The 25328-nt window shown below is 37.1% G+C and overlaps 1 protein-coding gene across 1 annotated transcript in view; it reads right to left on the reverse strand.

Moving 5' to 3' along the window:
* Positions 1 to 541: 541 nt before the first annotated feature.
* Positions 542 to 25328, reverse strand: part of GLRB (glycine receptor beta) — a 51924-nt gene continuing 27137 nt past the window's right edge. The window contains exons 6-9 of the mRNA XM_062574733.1: positions 23544 to 23684; positions 19954 to 20106; positions 11820 to 12112; positions 542 to 838 (exon numbers count right to left, since the gene is read on the reverse strand). Coding sequence (XP_062430717.1) covers positions 542 to 838; positions 11820 to 12112; positions 19954 to 20106; positions 23544 to 23684 — 884 coding nt within the window. The remainder of the gene's footprint in view (positions 839 to 11819; positions 12113 to 19953; positions 20107 to 23543; positions 23685 to 25328) is intronic.

Genomic DNA, 25328 nt, shown 5'->3' on the forward strand with positions numbered 1-25328 from the left:
TTTTTCCACATAGACAAGATCAGCTTATTCAATACTGTCCTCACTTACAAAGTCTAAATTATATGAATTACAACTTAGCTTTTTCTTCAACAGTGCCATCTAAAATTATATAGGAACAGTATTTTTTTTTCTTTTTTAAATTATAAGAAAAGCTGTTAAATACTACATATACTAGAATACTGATTTTAATAATACTCATCGTGCACATCAGTTTCATTGTCAGAAACACTTTAAATCTCTGTAGGTTACTAATAACTGAAGAGAGTTATGCAACTTCATAATGTAGTATGTGTTATCCTTCATATATTCCTAAAGCAGGATGTATGCTGTACATTTATATACAACATTGACTGGAGCACAGACATTGCGTTGTCATGCTTTCATTCAAATTTCAGATGCCATATTTTCAGTACAATCACATGGCATCAAAATGCAACATATTGCTTTGCAAATGCAAATAATTTCACACAGTGGCCTTCATGATTGGGAGGGGGTAATGAGATGGGATATATTTTACACATATGAAAAAAAGAAAGATTTATCATAAATATATGGACCAGTATATGACATTGAAGAACAAGAAGCAAAAAGGAAACAGTGCTCTTGCATAGAGATCAATTCGCTTTGCTGCTGATGGAATGACAGGCTTGGGAGGAGGAGGCTTCTTGTTGTTCTTGGCTTGAGATTTCCCGAGCCCATTGTTGACTTCAATGGGCTTCCCATAACAGTCATAATTTGATAATTCAAAATCTCTTGGCAAACTTCCAACAATGCTGAAATCATTGGATCTCAGATCAGATTTCGAAGTGCAAACTTTTTTGCATCTGGTCTCACCAACCTATGAAATAAAGAGTGAGGGGAATCATGAACTACTCACCATATTTCATCCACAAACAATGCAGCTGCTAGAGAGCTCCTCAAACAAACATATAGGAAATTACTTGCTGATAGGGATTCACTACTTCAGCTTAATTTGCTGAATGGTTGCATTATGAAATACTTAAGGGTGATCAGGCACTCATATAAGCTAATCTAAACATTTATAATTTTGTAATTTTTCATGCACAAGTTACTTTATGCTGTGTAACCTGCTATAGTTAGACACCTCCATTTTAAGAAAATACGAGGGAAGAAAATATTTTTTCAGAAAACATTTTTGGAAACAGATCCTGTGTTGATGAATATTGCAAGACAGACACTATTCAATACTTACATTTTTCTGAGGCCTGGAAGCTCCAGTCACAATTAATCACATAATTCAGTGTTTGGTCCAACAAATGAAGTCAGAACTACATATTACTTCTACACATTAGCCAGCTCAAGATCATAAATCTCATAGAATAGAATCATAGAATCAGTGAGGTTGGAAGGGATCTCTGGAGATCATCTAGTCCAACCTCTCTGCTCAGCAGGGTCACCTACAGCATCTTAGACAGGGTTGCAGCCAGGCAGGCCTTGAAGATCTCCAGAGAAGGAGACTCCACCACCTCTCTGGGCAACCTGTGCCAGTGCTCTGGCACTCTCACAGGAAAGAAATTCCCCCTCACGGTCAGGCAGAACTTCCTGAGGTTCAATTTCTGCCCATTGCCTCTTGCCCTGTCACACGGGACAACTGAAAAGAGTTTGTCCCCGTCCCCTTGACACCCTCCCTTCAGGTACTTGTACGCATTGATAAGATCCCCCCTCAGTCTTCTCTTCCCCAGGCTGAAGAGGCCCAGCTCTCGCAGCCGTTCCTCGTAGGGCAGATGCTCCAGCCCTCTGATCATCTTCATCCTAAATTACCACCTTGCATGGTGAGAAGACACCTTCTTTGTATCTAAATTCATGATGCCTTCTCTAAAGACAGCTAACGAAGATGATACACTGTTCTCAGAGCCTCCCACTGGTACATTGGAGAATTACAAAACTGGTAAATACAAATTGAACAACTGAACACCCGTCTTTCTTACAGCTCGGTCAAGCTTTCGCCAGTACTATTGGAGTTAAGGATTCATCCCAGGTGAATCTCTCCCTTTTACAGATCAGACGATCTTGCTGGCACACACAATGAATATTTAAAATAAAAAAGGTATTTGGTGTCCTTCAGACTGATGTGTTTTGAAAGAATATGTTCCTACATTCCCTTCTTTGGGTTTTAGAAAGCTTTTATTTCAGGTGGAACAAATCTCTAAGGGGACGACTCCACATTGTTTACGGAGCTTGAAGGGATTTGGAGACTACTTACAAGGCACCAGTAACAGCAACTGTGCTTTGTGACTTTGGTAAATCTCTCCCAATGCTTGATTTCATTTGGACTACACAGAATGACAGTTAAAAAAAAAAAGAAAAAAAAAAAGAAGGAAAAAAAAAGAAACAGAGAAAGCAAGCGAATACAGGCTATGAAACATGATTGCATTTTTAACAATGGCATTTGTTCACAAATAAAACCTGAAAGTTAGTTGGAAAAATGATGGTTAACAAATCTGCGTATACATGCTGACAAATATCATTAAGAAATTTTTTGTCTAGGGCTTCCTGGAGTCACAGATCTGCTAAAACTTGGTTCTTCCAAAAGCTCCCCTATTCCTTGTTCCCAGTAGCTTAACTCTCAACTGCAATGCCTTCAGGCATTTTACTTTCACAGCTCTCCAGCTCTGTTTTTCTGCAGTTCTAAGTTGATGGTTCAGGATATTTGCACCATCACATATTGTAACTAATTAAAATAATTACAGTGAAATATAGTACCAGACTTATGGATGTATTAAAAATATTCTGGAACATATTTTTAGCTTCTTTGTGACAATTAACAAGATACCCTGGACAAAAAGAACTGTGGTAGAAATCAAAATTATGACTGGGGCTTTTAGTCCCATCACTGAAAATGGTGATTCTGGTATAATACAAAAAAGAAGTACGGCTACATTCTCTCAGCCACTAATGATTCCACCTCCTAAGATTTGTCAGATTTCAATTTCTCAGAAAAATAGCAAATTTCAAAACAGATACACTGTAACTGAGGTTATAACACTCAATAATGCCAAGATTATAGGTTACATATTAAAAAAGAGGTGCTCCATGACTGTAAGGTAAAACTACGTACACAAAGCTTCTGCAGTTGTTTCCCAATTATCAGAGAGATGACATCCTGGAAGAGCGCTCAAGAGGAGTAGCACGGGCAAACTGTCTAATTAAGGTTGTGGTTGAGGCATTTATGAACATGATTACGTGATACCATGTGATGTGGTTGCTGGGGATTAGACTTAGATCTGAGAGAAAGGAACCTGAGAAGTTCCTTCCAATCTTAGCTATGTGTAATTAAGATGTGAAGCATACTTTTGTGTAATGCAAGGGTAATATGCAAGACTTCGGTGCAAGTTAAGTAAAGAGTCACAAGAATGTTACTCTTCATTACTTATTTATCAAATTCCTAATTTTTTCCATGTTCAAAACTAGTAATGGGCCTGTTACAAGAAACAGCAGTGTTTATGAAATTGTATGCCTCCTTTTGGGTTTGCAAACTTTCATGCTATCAGAGATATATTGTAAAACCCAGTGATACTAATTCCAGTTCAAGTGCTCTCATTACACAATACAGTATGTTCCAGTTCCAATATTTAGAAAGTGTTCTTGTAAAAGCTTTTATAGATTTGTTCTCATTCACATGCAGGAAGTAGAATTTAGGCAATAACTTCTAGGTCACCTATTCCTTACAAATAGAGCATAGCTCATGGTATGCTCACACAGAGCTTTGGTTAGTTTAGTATCAGTTGCAGTACTGACTTACCAAGGTGACACCATTTTCCTTACAAGAGCAACCTGGCCCCAATTTTTATTTTTCAAGTGTACTTTACTCTTAATTATGCTCCTTGGAAAAATAATTTCTTTAGTTTCCCTGGGATTACACATCTAATGTGTTTCTGTTTTCTATATTCAGTTGCTGCCTAGACATATTTTTGATTTCATCTAATATCTCTCTTCAACTCTCAAATATTTTTGTTGTTTTTATCTCAATTCTTTTCAGTTTGCCAACAGCTTTCCAGAAACAAAGTGAAAAAATGTAAATGAAATGTAGTTTATCTGCTTTTCATTAATCCTGGTAAGCTTGGTTTGTGCTAGAAACATAACAGTATTACTGACACCTATCAAAGGCTACAAGGACAATTATGTAGAAAATTAAATGATATCATAGGACTTGGTTTTAGAGCAACATGCTTAAGACTTGTAAAGAGAGCAAAGCATTGTTAAAGGCTTTTCACACCTCTCACATCACTTTTACTTTTATCATGACATACAACTTGACCATGGAAAATATTTCACATCATTTGCTTTATCCTGTCTCAGCATCATCCAACAATGACCCACAGGCCAAATGCTTCCTTCCATCAGATCTGCTTTTTCCCTGGAGGGGATGAGGAGCAGCTGTTTGGGAAGCGAACGCCAATTCAAATAGTGAATGGCCTTCCCTTGTCCCAGATACAACCTGTCACAGGGAGCCAGGCAGCTGCTCCTGTTCCCACCAGTACGGAGGATGGTGATGGGAGAGGCTGCGAAGAGCACAGAAAGGCAATATGGCTCTCGGGGCTTGTTCTAAAACACAGATCTAGTTCATTTCTTCCAGGTCTGGGCCACCTTGCCTAGGCTTTATATGTCAGATAGGATACCTGCTTTTTGGTTAACAGTTCAAAAATACCTTAAAAAGACTCCAAGAAGCCAGAAGGTCCATTGTGATCATGTATTCTCACCTTTTACATAACTGAGGCTGTCAGAGGTGTCATTGCCACCTTTTCTTGCCATTGGCCTTATGCTCCAGAACCGTGGTGCATGTACCACAGACATGCTGGGCACCACACCAAGGCCATAACCGGCTCAGTCTGGAAACGGCTCCCCAAACCGAGCCACGGCCTGTGCTCAGGCAATTAGGACATCACTCTGCAGAGGCACCATGGGCCTTTGCTCCTAGATCATTTAAGTGCCGCAAACACCCAGGCAAAGTGGGCAGCTTGCAGCTAAGCACAGGAACACCCGCAGGTGCTCCTGGCTTTCGCGTTTCACTGAAATATGAAGAAAATCAGACTGGTTTCATTTCTAAATTGGAATCTGAAGCAGGGTGTACACGGCAGGGGGAGAAAGGAGCACATGTACATGAGGAAAGGCATGCAGGAAAGCCTTCATCTGTTGAGTCGTGGAATGTGTAGGAGAGTGGAGAAAGAGAAGAAAGGAGTACTACAGGTGCACTCGAACTGGCACTGTGGTAGCACTTCCTGTCACTGCCTCTGCTTCTTCTGGAGGTCCTCATAACTGCCACCATTGCTGTCCAAATTACTTATATTAGATTTTCCTTTAGAAATATCCAGATGGAGAATTTTCTCCATGACCTTGTTCCCCACAAACATGTGTACCTTATTTTAACCTGAATTTATCCGGCTTCATCTTTCATGATTATACTTAGCTTGATTAGCTGCTTATACTTACAGACTATAACAAATCTAACCTTGATTTTGCATAGTTCTGATGATCTAATCAGTCTGGTATACGAAGCCAAGACAAATTTTCTTCAGAAGGTCTTACCTCAACACTATTGCCATTGTCAACTTGATAATCTTTATAAAATTATATTCAATTTGATTAAATCAATAAACATGCAGATCAGATTTAATTTCACTGACCTATTTAAATTTATTAGCTAACATGGGCTGATTTATGAATATATTAATACTAATTAATAATTATAAATAATAATAATTATTCAACCCCATGTTAGCTACTCTATTTTCCCCAGACTGATGTCAGGCTTATAATTATTCATGTTATCCCATTTAGCCTTTAAAAGTACTGGCACAAAGTTAGCTCCTTGCAGTCTTTTGGATTTCTCCCAAGTTTAAAGCATTTATTTAAAAAACCAACATTAATGTTCATAGATCAGCTCTTTAAAAAATCTTAGATTCAAACTAAACTGCCATCCTGATTTTAAAATATCTAACTTCAATAGCTACTGTTTAATATCCCCATTAGCTACTGTCGATGGAAACTATTTCATCATTATCTGATCTGAACGTATCTGTCTTTTTCCCACAGCTCAGAATATTTGTCCAATGCTTTTGCTTTTACTGTTAATTCCTGCAACTTATAACATCTCTAGCTAGTATTGGACCAACACCCTCATTATTAATTATATATTCTTGCTATACTAAAATAACTTCTTAATGGTCACATCCATGCTCACCATAGATTCCTTCATGTCCTTTTATTCTCTACATCTATTTTCTACATTTTCTAGATTTCAATTTGTATTAATTTCTATCAACTTCTCCTTTTGCCAGTAAAAAGAAAAAGCAAACACTCAAAGCTGAGTTGGTTTTCAATCTTTGTGGGGTTCTTTTGGTTTGTTTCTTTTATTTTAATTAGTAGATCTTCCCTTCTAGCCTGAAGCTTTTTTGAACATTCTTAAACAGCTCACCAGAATCATTTCTAAATTTTTTATTTAAATTCTTCCTCCCAGATGAGTCAAAATAGTTTTCAGATTTGCAAAATGCATCCTTTGAAGCACCATAATACTGGAACTTGACAACTTGTTTCATGCAGATAGAGTAGAGATCCCTTTCAGCTGCTCATCATGACATAAATTCCTCTTTATCTGGCAGGATGAAATGCAACATAAAATTCTGTCCTTCTAGATGCAGGAATTTTTGAGATCAGAAATGTATTGTCTACATTTTCTAGCAAAGTTTCAAACATACAATAGTACGGCTTCCTCTCTGCCTCAGTGTGAGTCCCTCAGGGTAAAGCTCCTCCTCAGTGTAATGCTGCATTCTCTGCTCTGTGCAGCAAGTCTCCTCCGCCATAAAATTATCTCTTCTGTAGCACCCAACCTGTTTTGTGGCGCAAATCTGCCACTAGTTCTCCCAGTTCTGTAAGTGTCTTCCATAAAATATAAACTAGTTCTAACGGAATCTGTTCATTAATCTTTGCTGCACTTTTCCTGCAGAAATACTAATTTATTGAACTTTGCTCTTACCATAATGGTAGATGTAAGGCTAATCAACAAAGTGATGACTGTATAGCATTTGTGACTACTCAGACTGATGACATTTTGTGGTGCAGTTCAACAGGAATTTCGTATCACATTCCAAATACTATATCCCTTGCAAATTCTCAACATCCTTGCAGCATACTCAACTGCAAAGTGCACCACAAATAATATATAGACATAAAATATCATAGAATTACAGAATAGTTGAGGTTGGAAGCAACCTCTGGAGATCATCTAGTCCAACACCCCTACTCAAAGCAGGGTCAATCAGAGCAGGTTGCTCAGGGCTTTTTTACAGCCAAGTTCTGAAGGTATCCAAGGATGGATATGTGAGTCACTAGAGCAGAAAGTAATCTGAGCTCCTGTCAGTAACTATTAAAATACACTTTAGTCTGTGTTTTTGTGTACAAGACAAAATGAAAACTGGACTTCTGATAGTTCTACATGGAAGTCTGGAGTATCACTTGAGGAGAAAATACAATACAGGAAGATCAGGTCACCACAGTTCAACACCAGTGCTCAAGTATATTATAAATCAATAGAGATGAATATAACACAAATCAGGTTTCAGAGCTTCAAAACAGCTCTGACAAGATGAGGCAAGCACAATTTCTTTTAAAAAAATAACAGAGTTTGGGGTAGTTATCATCACTCGTATAGAACTATTCATCATCCACCAGAGTCATTCTTTAGAAAATGTTGACTTCAGTCATCAGCACATTATCTGTGTGGGACAGTTCCTATAAATGGGCTTGATGAAAATGCGACTTTTCAAATTGAGGGGTGTTGTTACAGTTAAGAGTACAATCTCTCCTTGTAATCCCACTACCAGTGACAGCAAAGAGAACTGATTCATCTCCAAAACATTTCCTTTTTTGCTTGTTTCTCTCACTGCATGATGTTACATTGCTAGGAGACACACTCAAACTCCTACTGAGAATTCCCAATAAAAAACAGTGCCAACGGTTACCACCAAGTTGCATAATTTTCTTCTTCGCTTAGAACAGCAGCTACTTGCAGCCACTATGAGCTAAAGGAGTCAAACAGTTCTTTTTAATGACTGCGTGTCTGTAAATGCATAGTCATTACAGCTTCTAGCAAAAACAACATAAGTGCTTATCTCGAATTCTCTTTTTTTTCTATATTTTCAGGGAGATTTTCTTTCAACAGATTCCTAGTCATATTTTTCAGATGTATCATTTGACTTCAATGAGACAGATATATTGATCAATCTGTGGACTTAAAATGGCATTGACTTTTCAATTTTGGGGATGGGGGAAAGGGGCATCATAAGGTATGGACTCTTGGATTTGGTATATGCTGACAATACACAGCTTTTAACCTCAACCAATACCCAGGATTTGCATCCATGCATCTATGTGGCCATTCCATGCATCCATGGTAGGTTTTCTACATCTTTGACTAATTCTCAAATTGTTAAGCACTACAAATGCAAACATATAGATGCATATATATATCTTGCCATCTTTACTGTCATTATTGGTGACTATCAGTCATGATTACTGTGCCAAAAGTGCTTTCATTTGAAAATTTCCAGCTAGACACTTGCAGGTACTGTTACAAGGAAATTCTTCTCTTCACCTTCAATTACAAAATTACAAAAGACATCAAGCTTTTAGTTTCTAGGACTTACTGAAAAGTTTATCCTTTCATCCAATTTGTTGTGATGAAAAGGGACAATAGCTGATTTTACTTTAAAGTATAGTTTTATTATGAATTGTTTTTTAATAACATTAAAGCTGCCAAGTCTCCAGACCAGATGCCATTTTTTCTCTTTCATAAGTGGTCTGAGCAAATGAAAACAAGTTGTTCCACAAGGACTGGAAACAATGAAATACGACTTTCTACACGCTTGTGTGCCCCACAGACAACCACTTCACAGTCCTAGTTGACTTTAATTGTCCCCATGCTTGTCATCTTCCCACCCCAACATCCAGGTATGCCATCTATCACTTTTGCTTTAGTATGTTTCAGGACTTAGTGTATTCCTCTTGAGACAAAAGAATTAGGATGGCATCACAGCAACCATCAAACATTTCTGTGGGATGCACACTCAGTTCAGGGATGGAGTTCCAAATTGTCCTCCTTTTTCCTAAAGTTATACAGAGGTTTGCCTAAGTCCACTGTCTTTCCTGATATTTAGTACAGTATTTGCCCTCTCCTCACACACATGACCCCCATGAACAACACTGCCTAAAGTTCTGGGATAGCACTCTGGCCTCTTTTTGTTTCATACTATTTATGCCTTCCAATACACATTTTTTTCCGTTACCTGTTTCTCTTATATTTCCTTCCCTTACATTCTTGCCATATGACAAATGCATTCTTTATCTCACCATTACTAGTTCTGTGTGATTGAGATCCAAATTTTGTGGTGTGGGCCTCCTGGATGAGGAGTTAGAGCTACTGAATGATTCAAATATATTCTCACTGAGAAGTCTGGTAAAGGCTTCTGCAAGGTTAAGAGCTTCCAGAGTACTCCAAAGTGCTAGACAGTTCAGAGAGGGAGTTTCTATCTAGGCATATTTATAGTGTTCAAATATATAGAATATATTCTGTCTGTAGCTGCATATAAAGGGCTAAAGCCAAGTTTAGCTATTTAAATAAGTGTCATTCTTCTGAAAGCTGCTGAGCACCTGTTCCTGTAGATGCTCAATACCTCTAAAAATCATACTGCTTACTTCAGATACCCAGGTATAGATTCAGTTTTCCAAGAATACAACTTTGAAAAGTTTGTTGCAGCCTTGGCCTAAAATAAAATGAACTCCTTTCAGCTTGAGTGTTTCAGTTCTAGGATAAATGCCCAGTATGTGGTTCTGAGCTATTTAGCCTACTCAGGAATACACCAAATTGCAAGTATGTGAGTAATTCCATGACAGTCAAAGGAAATACATTATTATATACACCTGAGGATAAGTTTTACATGAATTATTCCCACATCATCCATAACTGCTTTTGATTCATGCTATCTTTCATGTTGCTGTGATGTACTGAAAAATATGTAATCTGCTGATCTTTCCTAGCTGTTAATCTGGACTCATTTATGTTCTTCAGCCAAATTTTGCTCTTCTAACCAAGAGGGCACTTAAGAAACAATGCACTGGCAGCCACTCTGCCTGTCAATCACCCTGCTCCACTAGTCCTCAGACTGTCAATTACTTCTCATGTACTTCAAACTTTTTAAACCATTCCCTACGGAACTGAATTCCGATTTATTAAGTTATCACACAATGAACAGAAAGTTCCTCAGAATTTTTCTTTAACGCAAAGCAATCCTTTCAGTTAAGGAAATCAAACACCCTTACCCAACCTTATGTTTTAGGAAATATTTATTTAAAAATGACAGAATAGCACAGATGACAAATGTTATCTTTTTTTTTTTTCTGCTCTCACGGCTATGACTCTGGCAAGCACCCTGTACGCCTTCTAATGCATACACACTCAGGACAGTCAGTAATTTAGCAACATGCTTCTGTTCACAGTACAGAAAACCTGTCAATATTTTCACTGATCAAGCTACATCTTTAAACTTTTTAAGTACTTGAAAAAAGAATAAATAATAGATTTTATGCTGCTCAGTTGGATTGTGGCAACTAAACTATTTTGTCACAAGAAACAGCTGAAGTTGGGAGCCCTTGTATCGTTAAATATGAGTATAATTATCATGCTTTGTTCAGTAGAAGACAATCTTGCTGTGCCATCTTTCTTTCTACTCTCAACTCCCATGTTGCCTGGGGTTAAGGAATTGCTTGTGACACAAGTCAAAGCAGGCATATGGTTATTCCAAGCTGAGCCTGGTTGCCTGCCAAAACAGTTCTCAGGAGACTCTCCTATATGCTGAGAATTATGGTAGTCAAGTGCACTGTTTCCAGATATCAGCATGTCCTCTGGATAATGCCAACTTTATTCTAGGGCAGGGTTTCCACTATTCTGGGATAAACTTCTATTCCCTCCCTAAAGAAGCTTTAAAGATACATTGTACTCCACAGATGTTATCACTTGGATTCTGACCTAATAGCTTTATTTTATGTATCTAATTTATTGAAAACTACATGCCAAATTCATATTCCACATATTGTAGCACAATGTATTTTCTGCTGTAGAATAAATGTCAACTAAGCATCACTCAGGACTGGTGGAGGTTGGCTTGGGATGTTTGATACTTCTTGGAACACAAATGTTCCAAGTTTTAGTACACTAGGAAGCTAGTATCTTTATGGAAAACCTTGGCCAGACCTCTCACCAGGAGAACTGACTGATTTACCCATACACTCTATCTGGCAACACAAGAAATACAGAAACTGTTTGACAGGCAACAGATATGTCTTATATTTGCAAATGCCAAGACTTCTGGATTCCTGGGTTTAGAAATTCTTCATATGTAATGCACTGCAGCTGTGGCCATTCCAAGGAAAGCAATGAGACGAGTGTTATTTGAGTATGCGCTCAACAAATACTAACTAGAAATCCTTTCTTCTGAATACTTGCACTTTGACAACTGCTATTTATTAGATGTAAAAAATTAGCAAGTGTAAAGCTATTGCTATTTGATTTAACTGAAACTCAGCAACAACCATGATACTAGAATATTAAAAGATAAATTTTTCATTTATTAGCATCTGACCCCAAATCACTAGGGACCAATTGCTCAAAGTGCTAGCTATTAATTACCTGCATGTTCTTAGTGCCCTTGCCACTTCTAAGATTAAACACTATCCAAATAACAGTATCTTTCTGGAATTATGTTAATAGAGGATAATGCTGATCTTGCTAACATCACAGCGCTTACCTGTAAAGTGCTGATGTGGACAGGAGTCCCTGTACCATTCACAGTGTTCTTTTTGGCAGCATTTCCACCTTTCCCTTCTGCTTGTTCTGCTTTGGCAATCTTTGCTTTTTCAGCTTCAATTCTCTTTGGATTATTTAGCATTACCTGAACAACTGCATATTCAACCAGTGATGCAAATCCAAAGAGAAGGCAAACAATCAGCCAGACATCTAAAGCCTTCACGTAAGACACTTTGGGAAGTTCAGCAGCAAGAGTAGTACATTCAGATGCCAAGCTGAGCACTGAGAAAATACCTACAAACAGAAAAACAAAATTTTATTTAAAGAAATCCTATCCTCATTAGCACTTTATGTGCTCTTCCTCCGGAACAGACAATACTGAATGATGATATTTTGTCACAGTGAATGTGACTTCACAATGAGGTAGGTATATTTTGCAACAGACATACAAAGTGCACATCATCTGTTAATGAAGAAGTTAAACCGAACACTTATGGAGGATATTACAGTTAATGATGAATTATTAATAATGAGTACCTTTATATTGTAAATGGAGAAACAAATAAGAGAAGCTAAACTGGTTGCTGTGGTTTTCCTGCCCCACCACACATTATACAATTGAGAAATGGACTTTTGAGAGACTCATCTTACAATGAGCACCCAACTTTGGGAAGGTGGAAGAGAAACATGTGCTACTTAAATCAAAAGACTCTAAGTCCCTTAAATTAGACTTGAGGAGCTACAATTGTACCAGAAATGTGAACTGTGCTACAGCAGGAGCAATTCTTTCAAAGAGCAGTACATTCATGTCATATGTAAACCTTAGATGAAAGAGAAGTTTTTGCTAGAGTAAAACTGTCCTGGCACATTAAAGGCTGTGTTCACAGTTCACTGTGAAGCAGAAACACTGAAGTAACTGAGGGTCTATGATCATTCAGTATTTGAGCTTTCAATATCTAGAGGAAGTTTTATAGATAAGGAGCTTTTGAAGAAACTCTTATCATGAAAAAAAATACATCTGTAAAGGCTGCTGAAAGGTCACACATCATCAAACTAGGTTTCAACAAGCACTGCTCTTTATAAGGCTCCCAAACAAAACTTTTAACACAGGGTATACATCACAAGAGACAAAATGCAAGTATAGTCTCAAACAAAGATTTCTCTCAGGTATATATGAAAAAAGAACAGTAGCATGAACTGTGACATTTGGAAAAAGTTGACTTTAGAAATGATTGTCACGGGGGAAAAGTTACTCATTTCAACCTCCTAGTTAAGAATTTCCAATTCTGATTTTGTGAATAATAATGATAAAAATGTCCATTAATCATATGTGGGCAGCCTAATGAAATATAACTGAGCTCTACGGAAACAGTTAGCCAAAAAGCAGATATTCAGTTAGCCTTAACTATGCTTCTTGTATTGGTCACAGGTATTACCCAAAGCTTGAAAAAAATTGTAATTCATAGGCAATTTTCTTCAGCTCTACAAAAATCCTAATAAAACTGAAAGTATCTCTTTTGGGCCATGAAAATACTGAATTCTAGCTGATTACAAATATCATAGCATTCTTTTGTTACTCTCTCTGTTTGGATTTTAATAGGATGGATATAATACTTTAGTTCGCATTAACCTAAAATGGGCCGCTTACTAGCTGCTTGAACACTAAAGAGGAGATATAATAAAATGATTACACTCATGAAATTTTAAAATACAAAATCTTGCAGTGCTTTACCTAGAAACATGTAATATCAACATACCATTGCAAAGCTGGATTTTGTTTTCCATTGGGATAGTAAACAGTACGGCCAGTTGTGTTACATCAGACTAGAATCACCTGGCAAATACTGAACAAACAAACCTCAGTGTCTGCTCTGGCTTATTTTATATCTGCTATATCTGAAGCATTCAAGCATAAATGTATACATACGGATAGAATGTGAGCATAGAACAGTCCCCTTTTATCTTTATTTTCACTGACCAATATCAGCCTCCTTGGGCAGAACCTGGCTATGGATCATTATGAAATGTTAATAACAACTACAAATAAGTCTGTACTACTTTAAAGCATCTAAATCTTTATGTTCAGCTTTCTGTTCATTCTATAAAAATGTACTGTAGCATGTAACATTCCCATCTATTATAGCCTTTTGAAAGGCAACCTCTACCCTAACCTGGAATAACCATATTAACCAATAATACGGACAAGCTGAACATCTTGGATATTGCAATAATTTTCCTACTAATTTTGTAAGTGTTTATTGTCTTAACGCTTGTATTACTACTTTGCCTGGGGTTCAAAAGATTTGTATAACCACTTTGTAAAGCTTAAAATGCTAGAGCTTATAATGTTGGATTTAATTCTAGAAAACTACCTTATAAATTCTACTGGCTGAAAGGATTACAGTGGAGCTTTCATCAATTTGTTCAGTGCAGCATCCGAGGTCATGGTGACCGACTGCTAGTTTCCATTTGTCTGGATTTCTAGAGTGAAAAGTTCAGTCTCAGAGTCAGAGAAACTAAAGAAAATCTTCTAGGTTTTCAAGGAAACAATAAAGTGAGATAGATATATTCCATTAAGCAACCATTTGCTGCCAAATCAGAATTGGCACAGCCTCAGAGATCCTAGCACCAGAGTTGTAAGTTGCTGTTGTTTTAGGTACCTATCTAATTCAGCCCAAAGCACAAGGCTCAAATACGAGTGAGGAGAATGAATAAACTCCAAGAAAATTCATTAAAAATTTTTTTTAATCCCTCTCTTTTCAGGTAGCACAAAAAGGGACATGAGTGCCTTCCTCCAGACTTGCTAAGCTAAGGAAATGTTGGCTTTGCCAGGAAATGTCTGCTTTTTTTCCTCCTTGTGGTAGGGTCCCTCTCAGAGGCAGAGTTTAGTTGTTTGAAATAATTGCACAAAGACAAAAGGGGATTCCCTCTGTCTTTTATTAGATTTAATGTTATACTTCCATTACCAGCACCTACATCCAGCATCTCCATTCAGTTACCTCAAGTATAACCTCCTCTGCAAGTCTGCTGATGATACCAAGCTGGGAGAAGTGGCTGATACACCCGAGGGCTGTGCTGCCATTCAGAGAGACCTGGACAGGCTGGAGAGGTGGGCAAAGAGGAACCTCCTGAGGTTCAGCAAGGGCAAGTGCAGAGTCCTGCACTAGGGAAAAATAACCCTAGGCACCAGTACAAGCTGGGGGCTGACCTTCTGGAGAGCGGCTCTGCAGAGAAGGACCTGGGAGTGGTGGTGGATGACAAGTTGACCATGAGCCAGCAAGGTGCCCTTGTGGCCAAGAAAGCCAAGGCTATCCTGGGGAGCATTGGGAATACAGTTGCCAGCAGATCGAGGGAGGTGATCCTGCCCCTCTACTCAGCCCTGGGGAGGCCTCATCTCGAGTTTTACATCCAGTTCTGGGCTCCCCAGTACAAGAGAGACATGGAGCTACTGGAGAGAGTCCAGCATAGGACTACAAAGATGACCAGAGGGCTAGAGCATCTGCCCTACGAGGAACGGCTGTGAGAGCTGGGCCTCTTCAGCCTGGGGAAGAGAAGACTGAGGGGGGATCTTATCAGTGTGTATAAGTACCTGAAGGGAGGGTGTCAAGGGGACGGGGACAAACTCTTTTCAGTTGTCCCATGGGACAGGACAAGAGGCAATGGGCAGAAATTGAAGCACAGAAGTTCCGCCTGATCGTGAGGGGGAATTTCTTCCCTGTGAGAGTGCCAGAGCACTGGCACAGGTTGCCCAGAGAGGTGGTGGAGTCTCCTTCTCTGGAGATAGTCAAGGCCTGCCTGGCTGCAACCCTGTCTAAGATGCTGTAGGTGACCCTGCTGAGCAGGGAGGTTGGACCAGATGATCTCCAGAGGTCCCTCCCAACCTTACTGATTCTTTGATTCTATGATTCTATAACCATTCTCTCTTTCTCTCTCCCTCCCTCTCACACACGCACATACTTACAGAGACCTACAAACTACTACGAGACTAATTCTCCTTGCACACACAGAATTTTTGACCAATTTTTTTCGTAGCTGCTCCATTAACATAAAATCTTTTTCTACCTGAAACATTTAGAAACACCTTTCTATCCTTCTCTTGCAGATGATATTCCCTTTCTAATTCCTGTGTGCACAGCCATTCCTTATTCCAGTTTTGTCCTTTCTGTGCTGAACAGTCTTTCGATAAGCCTGGCTGAGCAAAAGTTTCCTAAACATGAACTCAGAGCATTGTCCAGACAAAGAGTTTAAGTTCACAGGATCTGCAGTACTGCATGAGATCTACTATCAACATCCAATTCTGTTTCAGTGACATGTGAAAGACCCCCAATAACAAAATTATCAGCTCACAGAATTTTCTTCTCAATCCCTATCAGTAAGTTCAGTTCACAGCCTAAAAAAATCTGTTGCAGAGCTATTATTTTAAAAATATTATCTCATATTATGTGTGGATAATATCATGAAGGAAAGCACTTCAGCACACAGCCAAATAAATAAATCACCCTTTTTGAATGCATCAAACTTACTGGCTGCAGCACTATCTCCTGGCAATGAATTCTACAGGTTAATCATATGCCATATGAAATAGTATTTCCTGTTTTATATTACTGGTTTAAAAATGTCTGTCTTCATCTCGCTAATGTTTTGAAAAAGGTAGCACTCTGTCTTGCCTTCCTTATAAACTCATCTCTCTGATACATTTTCTTCTCTTGTTAAACTTTGTAACCTAAAAGACATAATCTTGCCAATCCTTCTTCATACCAAAGCTTTTACAACCATCTTTATAGTTTTCTTTTGAGACCTATTTTTGTTACAATTCTGTAAAATGAAATGACTAGAATTAAGAAAGAGTAGTGCGCAGGAGGGCATATCTGGCCTCACATCTAGTAGTCCTTTGAACATAAGGAATCCATAGACACAACTTCAAGGTCATAAAATATGGGGGGACTCTTTCCCCTTCACCCTCTCACTACACCTGTACTTGTATAAATGATTACAGATATAACAGCATTAAAATAATTTCATCATTAGCTTCTGTCTCCTATCATATATCTTCTTCACTTTTAATGGCTTCTTTGAAATATCAACAAAAGCAATGACACATCCTCTCTTTCTCTGAGCTGTCAGCATTCATTTAGAACACAAGATTTTTTTTTCCAGGACATATTTTTAAGATTTCTCACATTAAAAAAATCATCTTTCATCACTTTTCTATTTTACGTGCTTCTGCCATTCTTCAGCCTTATCTTATTTAGACTATCTTAAATAAAATGTGGGCAATCTGCAAACATTCAGTTGTACTGAGATCCAACAAAGAACCTGGCATGCTTCTGAAGCCTTGGACGGGGTTATACCACTCCAGGCTTTCAGTTACTCAACTGTATCCCAAGCATGCTTTTATAGGAGGTAGAACATTATGTGTGGCTGCTTACACTCTGGAATACTGGTCCATTCTTTTGGGCAGCTGTGAATAGATGGGAGTCAGAAGTCCCTTAGATTCCTACAGCATGAGGGACGATCTTATTCCCCTTGGGGATCATACAGCAGCGAAGGAAAGAAAGGAATTTTTCTTAACAGACACACTTTCCACTCATAAAGAAATGGACAATCCTCTGTAGGACTCACTAAAAGCTGCAACACAGCATTTAATTACAAAGAATCATTCAATGCTATTAGCCTTTATATTGCTTAGCCACAACTGTCAAGATAAAAGTCCTTTGTAGATCTTACTACCACCAGATGATCTAACTGGATGAAATGTTATAAAGAGGACCCACAATGAATTTACCTCCTAGATGGACACAGTTTTTTTTCTTCAAATGGTCGAACATCCCCTTTTCAGAACAAAAATCAATATACAAAAACATATTCTGCTTACCAGTTTGCATACTATCTTGTATTCCTAAATCACATGGAAACTTCTGCAGTTCCTAGCCATGGGGATCAGTAGTCCACTATACTTAATTCCAAGGACAACTGCATTAAGATACTCAGAAGTAAATCAGAACTAGTTTCTTCTCTGATGAGATCTGTATCTAGATGTAGTGACCATTAGTAACACTTCCTTTTATACACTTGACACAGAAATGTTAATCTTGTTAGATTTGAAGGTCAGTCTTCTTCAAGATGTAGCTAGAAGAGTTAGTTTGTTGCTGTCTTGCAAATAGGAGAAAGTCTTACTCTATCAGAGTATTACCAACTCTCACTACTGAAAGTTGACTTGTGACTAAAGAATGGTCAGATTTACTGTTTGTTGCTTCTCTAGGGATTCAGGAAAAGTCACATAACCAGGCCAATAGTTAATACCTTTGAAAATGTATTAATTCAGAAATGCTGATAAATAAGAGAAAACAACAAACGTAACGAATTTTAAAAAAGCATGTTTGTATAGCCACAAACACATCAATGTTACATAAATCAGCACTATGTCTCTTAAAAACATGACATATAATTAGTTAAACCTTTCTGGTCACCTATTTGATGTGCAGGATTATAGAATAAAGTAAAGTATAAATACAGCTCAGAATTTGATCATATTGGAGCTCACTAAATGAAAAATATATCTGGTTCTTGTTTCTATCTTTTTAAGACATATTAAGATATATTGTTAAGACATATTTTAAGACATATTTAAGACATATTGACATATTTTCCCCACACTAGAAATTATATTTGTTACTTGCTATCAAATTAATAAAGATTGTTACTCCTCCATAAATAACTATTAGTATTTTTAAAGAGTCAAGAAAAATAAGTATGATTTGTATTCTAAAATAGTCACACAGAAAAAATATTAATAGAGTAAATACAATGAAATCATGTTTTATTTTAATTAGAGCAGTGCAGTCAGCTGTGCCTCAGAAACCAAAAGTTGCACTCCAGCCACAGTCTTTCAAATTTTGTTCTGCCCTTAATTTATTTTGACCATCATGGCATGACCTGACCTCATCCTGACCTGGATGACCTGAGAACCTGACAGGGGAGCAGTGAAGCTCCGGTCTGGGGTGTGGGGGCACCCTCCCACCTAGAGCAACTTAGCAATGTTAAGCTTCCTACTCCAGCTTGCTGTAACACAAAGATTTCAGCTCCCCACTACTGCACAACTCTGCTGACCAGAGACAGAGATTGGTAAGGTGATACGGTTGGTCCTGAATCTGAGGGTCTCTAGTGCATACTGACACATGTTCAGGCACATGAAGCTGCATAGGATTTAAGTTTGGGTTAGAGGTTTCCGAGGAAGGCAGGAGGCTGAAGGAATTCTGCACCCTGGGGGTCCTGAAGACAGATGCATTCTACCTCCTGGGAACACGGAGAAAGGCAGGCTTGGAAGATACGGGGTAAGAATGTGTGAAGGTGGGAGTGCAGCTGAAAAGAGGAGCACAAGGGAGGCTGTAACATGAGGAAGGAGAGTATAGGTCATAGCTGGCATGGGGATTGGATTCCAAAGAGGAGAAATTTCAGGATGCAAGAGCCTGGCTCCACATTTCATTGAGCTCTTGGGGTCTGCAGATTTAGCCAGACCAGAGATGCAGTACAGATGTACTATCCAATTTGTCAAGACGATATTTTTCTGATTAACTTCACGTCCCACTATCTGATAATGAATGGAGGGCCTGCCTACTGTGTTTTGCTGAGTGGCATGAAAGCACAAGGCTAAAGTACACTCATGGGCTGAGTCCCTAATGAGAACAAAATCAATCAGGTAGAAAGGATGCTAATTCTCTTTCAAACATTACTCTGTTTTTATTAATCTTCAGACAAACTGCTACAGGAGGTAGCAATTTAGAGCCTTTATCACCATCCTGCTTTGTCAGTACTTTTTAAAATGTTCCAATTCTTATAAACTGCATATTGCCTCAGTCTGCAGCATCAGCTGTAAATGGGTAAGATCAGATTTGTCCAGATAGGGAAGAGCAGAGACAGTATGCCTATCACATAAGCACTGGAACCAATATCAAGCAAAGTCTCAATGTGGAGATGGATTTTACAGGACTAGAAATGAGGAGGTTTCAGTGAAAATGAAAAGTGGGTAATGGAAGTGAAGTTGCTTTCAGTGTTTAGTATCATGTTGTCAAAGCAACTACTAATGGCTCAATGGCATTAAGTGGATTGCGACAGTATGTGTAAATGCAGGTTACCCAGTGGGACTCTTGCAGCACTTGCATCAGGATTGATCCAAAATGACAGCCAGGATAGAACAACAATTAGCAGTGTAGGAGCATAAACACCCATCATATAAAATCCAACTTGTCTTCTTAAAGTGAAGATTACTTCTACACAAGTATAATAACCTTTAAAGAAATAAATGTATTAATGTTTAATGTGCTTTACAGTTCAACCTCTTCAGATTAATATCTTTTAGGCTTATTAAACCTAAGCGGAAACAGTAAAGGCTCAGTGATTCGATTTTCTTCAAAAAGACAAAGATTTAAATTTGGAGAAAGTGTTCAAAACACAGATCTATATAGCCTCCAACTGTGTTCAGACATGTGGGACTTTGTGTGCTCTAAGAGGCATGCTGCATTTTTCACAGGGGAGCAGTAACAGTCAGTTAAACAGAAAGTGAGACTGGTCTTGGTGTTTGCCTCAGGACACAATGCAGATACAGCCAGTGGGGTCTGGTAATCACCCCAGCTTAAGCTCATCTGAAAATCCTATTTAGCACTAATTTGTGGGGAAAAAATAAAAAAAAGATAGTGAGTTAGAAAGATTAGAATGGAAAGAGTTATCTGAATGTCACTCTAAAAGAGATCTCCCAGTGCTGAAAGTTGATACAGGTAGCTTCTGAAATTGGTAAGAACCTTTTTCCAAAGCAACAAACACTCTAAACATTGAAAACAAGGAACATTGCTCAAAGTTTTAAAATGAGGAGCCTAATCGTACAAACATTTCAGAATTCATCTGTTAGGATGAGTTGAATATAAAATAAAACTGCAAGTACTAGAGGTTTTGCTGGATATAACAAAAGAATCAGAAAACCTCATAACCAGAAAACAAATTTTGTTCTTATTTTCAATTGTTTAGTAGCACTTGGATTTTTATGCAAATATTAACATAATGGCATTGTAAAAAATCAACTTAAACTATTCTTTCACAAGAACAAGGCATTCCTAAATTACATTACAATAATACCCAAATTCAGTTTTAGTCTATCTCTGAAAATAAACAAAGCTGGTGCAAAGCTAATACCAAATATGGCAAAAGTATATCTATTTATCTTTTACTATTTCATCAAGTGTACTAGAATGATTACTCAACTTAAAAGTGCTGTTCGACCATAAAATAATCAAAACAATAAAGCATAAGGAAAAATTTCCTTGCTGTGTGGAAGACACTATAGGGTATTTTATAGTTTATTCCACCTTCTTTGATGATCAACTATCTGAGGAATTATCCCTGTATAATTTGTGAATATTTTTCAAATGATTTTAGGTTTCATTTTCATAGAAGTATTACCTTTAAAATGATCATTTGTTTGCTTTATGCCAGAAATACATTCTGTATGGCTTTGTATCATGTTTATCAGGCAGAGAATAATATCTGTTGTCTTTTCCATTCAGCTTTTGAGGACCTATTTGGATCTGCCATGTATTTTGACAAAAGTAGGCAATCTGCAAATTTAAACATTGAATCGATTGCCACAAAAAAGTCACCCCAAATTTACTGACCTTCTTTCAATTTAAACAGGTATATTTCAACACCATTTGACATAACCAGATGGAAAAGATCCAGTTCTTTGCAACTGGCAAGAATCTCCTGCATAAGCCATAATTTTGAAAACTTGTGTGTACATACAACACCGCCTCTTGATTACCCTATACAATCCTTAACTGAATTTGTTTTAATTATATGTGCAAAATCTGCTTCCTGAAATTCCTCCAAAATAAAAATTTAATGTAAATCAAACAACTACTGATTCCTGGAAACAGCCTATAAAAATACTTCAGAGTACTGAAACATTCCATTCACATTAATTCCAAGTTTTGATGATAAGATTAACATGGAAGATGTTCATTTTTAAACAAAAATGATTAGCAAAAATAGAATTATGAAAACTTTTAAGAACTCCATTGTCATTCCACCCATATAATGGTTCTCTAAGGTTCTTTCTTTAATGATCAAATCATACAAAAATAAAGTGACCACTTTGCTGAGCACTTTTGCACAGTAAATAATTTTAATTTGTGGTCACAAGATGGTGAAAGTTTAAAAAATGCTACTATTTTTTCTTTTGAGTTTAATGCTAAAGCGCACAATGGTTAATTCTTAGATTTTTCTCTGAAGCCCTATAGATACTTAAAACCATCCTTAAGTTTTTTAGATCTTTAACTTTAGACTTAGGGAAAAATGCAAAATGAACATGTTAACTCTAAAGACAAAATCACGGGTACGAGCTAACATTTTGTCATTTGTATACTCTTTTTCCCTCAAATTAAATGTAAGTCTCTCTGTAGTAGCTCAGATTTTCCCATTTTGTATGAATTTGTTTGAGAATTGCACACTCAATCCATTTAATTATTCACTACTTTATAGCCTAATTGTTAATTTTTGTCAGTAAGTTCTTTGTTTAATTAAGAATAAAATATTCTCACTGTTAAATAAATTTCTGTCTTATCCAGCTTTAGATTTGAACACAATCACTGCCGGTTGTTTGTTGTGTTTCACCAATATATAATTTTCCTGAGGAGTGGTAATTTCATATTACCTACAAACGGTAAATCACCTGATATTGAATTACTTAGATAATAGTCTAAGAACTCAGACCTTTCACAGCTAAAAAATTAACAAAGTTTCAGTTTCCATTGCCTTTTTCAAGTTAAATTCTTTAACTCTGAGTTCTATTAAAGTTACATAAGATTTCTTAAAACTGAGGAGCTAGCTCAAGAACAAGTGCAACTAATAGACTGCAGACTTCAGCTGAACAGTCACTAAGAAACTTGCAAAAGATTCTCAGAAGCTTCAGCCCCTCAGCCATCTTCCCTGAGTTTTTAATGGGAGATTTATACATATTATGCAAAAGTACTGACCAAATACGTTCTGTTAAGTCCTGTTGTTAAGGAAAAGCTTGTGGTTTCCACAGTATGTGAGCAGTTTAAATATAATTATCGGCAGGAGTCAATCAAAAAGATAAAACATTAGAAGCTGGAGTACAGAAACCAGTGTATGACTTAGTGCGTATGCTCAGGAAGTAATCATGAGATTGAATAAATAAAGAGCCAGGGACTGTAAACAGTTTTCTATAATGACATACTTTCAAGAGCACTTAGAGAAAGGAAGAACCTGGAGCAAGAAGCATTTGAAGTTACACTCCAATACTATCCACTTCTGGAATAAAAGTTGAACCAGAAAATCAAAATTATCCTACTCTGTTGTAAATGACATAATTCTACACAAATGGCCTATTATAAAAGTCAGACATTTCATGCATAAAAATGTATTAGGACAACAGAAACAAAATAATGACAGAGGATCAGAAGACATGTAAGCAAAAACTAAGAAAAATATTTATTCTAATCTCTAACCTAGATGTCTCTGTATTTGAATGAGTTTGTGGTTACTAGATACGATTGCTACTATGTTACTAGTGATATGAACTACTGGTTACTTAAAAATAATTTATTTCCTCTCATGAAATAAAAGCCATGAACCGGAGCATTAATTATTAACCATAAACAGTAACTGAAGGAAGCTTTAAGTTTTAAACAAAAATACTGCTTATATTACCTACCTGTGCCTTTATAATATTTCGTACAATTACCATATTCAATATCCTCTTTTTTAATGTCAAACTGAGGCAGAGCAATTTTCTCTAGCTGCACAGGATCTCCAGATTGCCATATAAAGCGTAAGTCATCAGTTGTGTAACCAACTGCAAGAAAAAGTAATATTAATCATTTAAAGAACCATCTTAGTAAGAGCAAACTCAGCAAGAAAATCTAGTATATACATACTGAATTCCTTCCACTTTTTTCAGTGTTCCCCATTGAAATAAATATAAAAATGAAATAATTCACAAATTAATTTTTATGTAGGTTGAAAATTAGTACTTAGTGGAGCATTACATTATCAGCAACATTACACTGATGATGAAGCATTTGCTTCAGTGTTCATTGTTTAAACAAAGAAAGCAAAAGCTCTATTGAATTTTCAATTTTATTGAAGTATTATTTTGTCTCCTCTCCATACTATCCTTTCAATTTCTCTTCAGATCATACTGTAAACCTCCTTTCTTTCGTTATCTTGGTGAGATAAGTGCTTTGGGGTTTGTAGGGAAGTAAAAGGAGGATTTTACTTTGCTAACTGAGTGTCAGTGTACCTAAATGTTATAGGAACATAGGAAATATAGATTTTTTTTCATAGTAAAAGAAAGACCAGCGGAAGAGGAAGAGAAACTTTGGAGTTAGTTCCTATAATGATGCCACAGAATGGCTACAGAATGGACATAACTTTCATCTTAAACAGCTGCTAACCAGTAATGTGAAGAGTAAATAAAGAGTTTGGTAAGTGAAGACTTCTAGTGCCTTTGAATATTGTGAAATGATAAAACCATACTATGATTAATAGACTGGCAAAGAGGTATGTTCTGACTTCAAAGGGCAGTAATTTCTTTAATGCTACTGTTTATTATTGATATGTTTAAGTGCCTTCTGCTCATTATTATCTGATTCTTCAGGTATCAGCCAGAAAGAAAGTCATAGCAAATGTAAATTGCTAAGAAAAGAAACAACCAAATATCTTGATCCTGCAAAATCCAGAAAGCCCCAAACTTCCACTGAATTCAATTCAGGCTATGAAAGCATTTCTGATACTTCAAATTAAGTAAGAACCATCTGACTCTGAAATGAGAGAAAGAATTTGCAAAATTTTTCCAGAGAACTGGAGGAATGGAGTTTCACTCTGTCCTTCCATGCTGTACCCTTCTTTTTCCTCTTTTGTAGAAAGGAGGTTTACCTGTTGTTTTTATACCAGATGAGCACTCCTCCCATTTTGTTGGAAATGCTGAAATCCTGCAAGTCATCATTATTGTTAAAATATTACCTGTCTTGATTTTTTTGATGAAAAGTAAAGCCAAAAGAGTTTGACAAAATGTTTGGAATGACATAAGATGACATCCATTTAGCCTTTGAAGATATCAAGGATCTAAAGATTTCTGCTCATCTAGCAGAACTCTTTACTATAATCCTGCATTTACTAATAATTCCTCTTCTCCTCCAAAGACGTAGTAGGTATTTGTTGAAGTAAAGATTTTTGGAGGGATTCCTGTTTTATGGATAGCATGCACTGAATTAATGTACTGCTGTTAGATATCTGTCATATTGGCATCTCAAAGTACAGTTTTGGAAGGCATGTTTAGTTGTTCTTGCGCACATCATAACTTAGCATGACAGTATAAATAAGCAGAACTATTTATAATGTCAATAATATTTTTCTCAGTACTTTGTGATATGTGTGTAAGTATACGAAACTAAAATAATATTGTAAATACACAATTCGGAAAATGTACTCAGAAACT

The sequence above is a fragment of the Rhea pennata genome, chromosome 4 (genome assembly GCF_028389875.1).
Source record: "Rhea pennata isolate bPtePen1 chromosome 4, bPtePen1.pri, whole genome shotgun sequence".
NCBI classification, from domain to species: domain Eukaryota; kingdom Metazoa; phylum Chordata; class Aves; order Rheiformes; family Rheidae; genus Rhea; species Rhea pennata.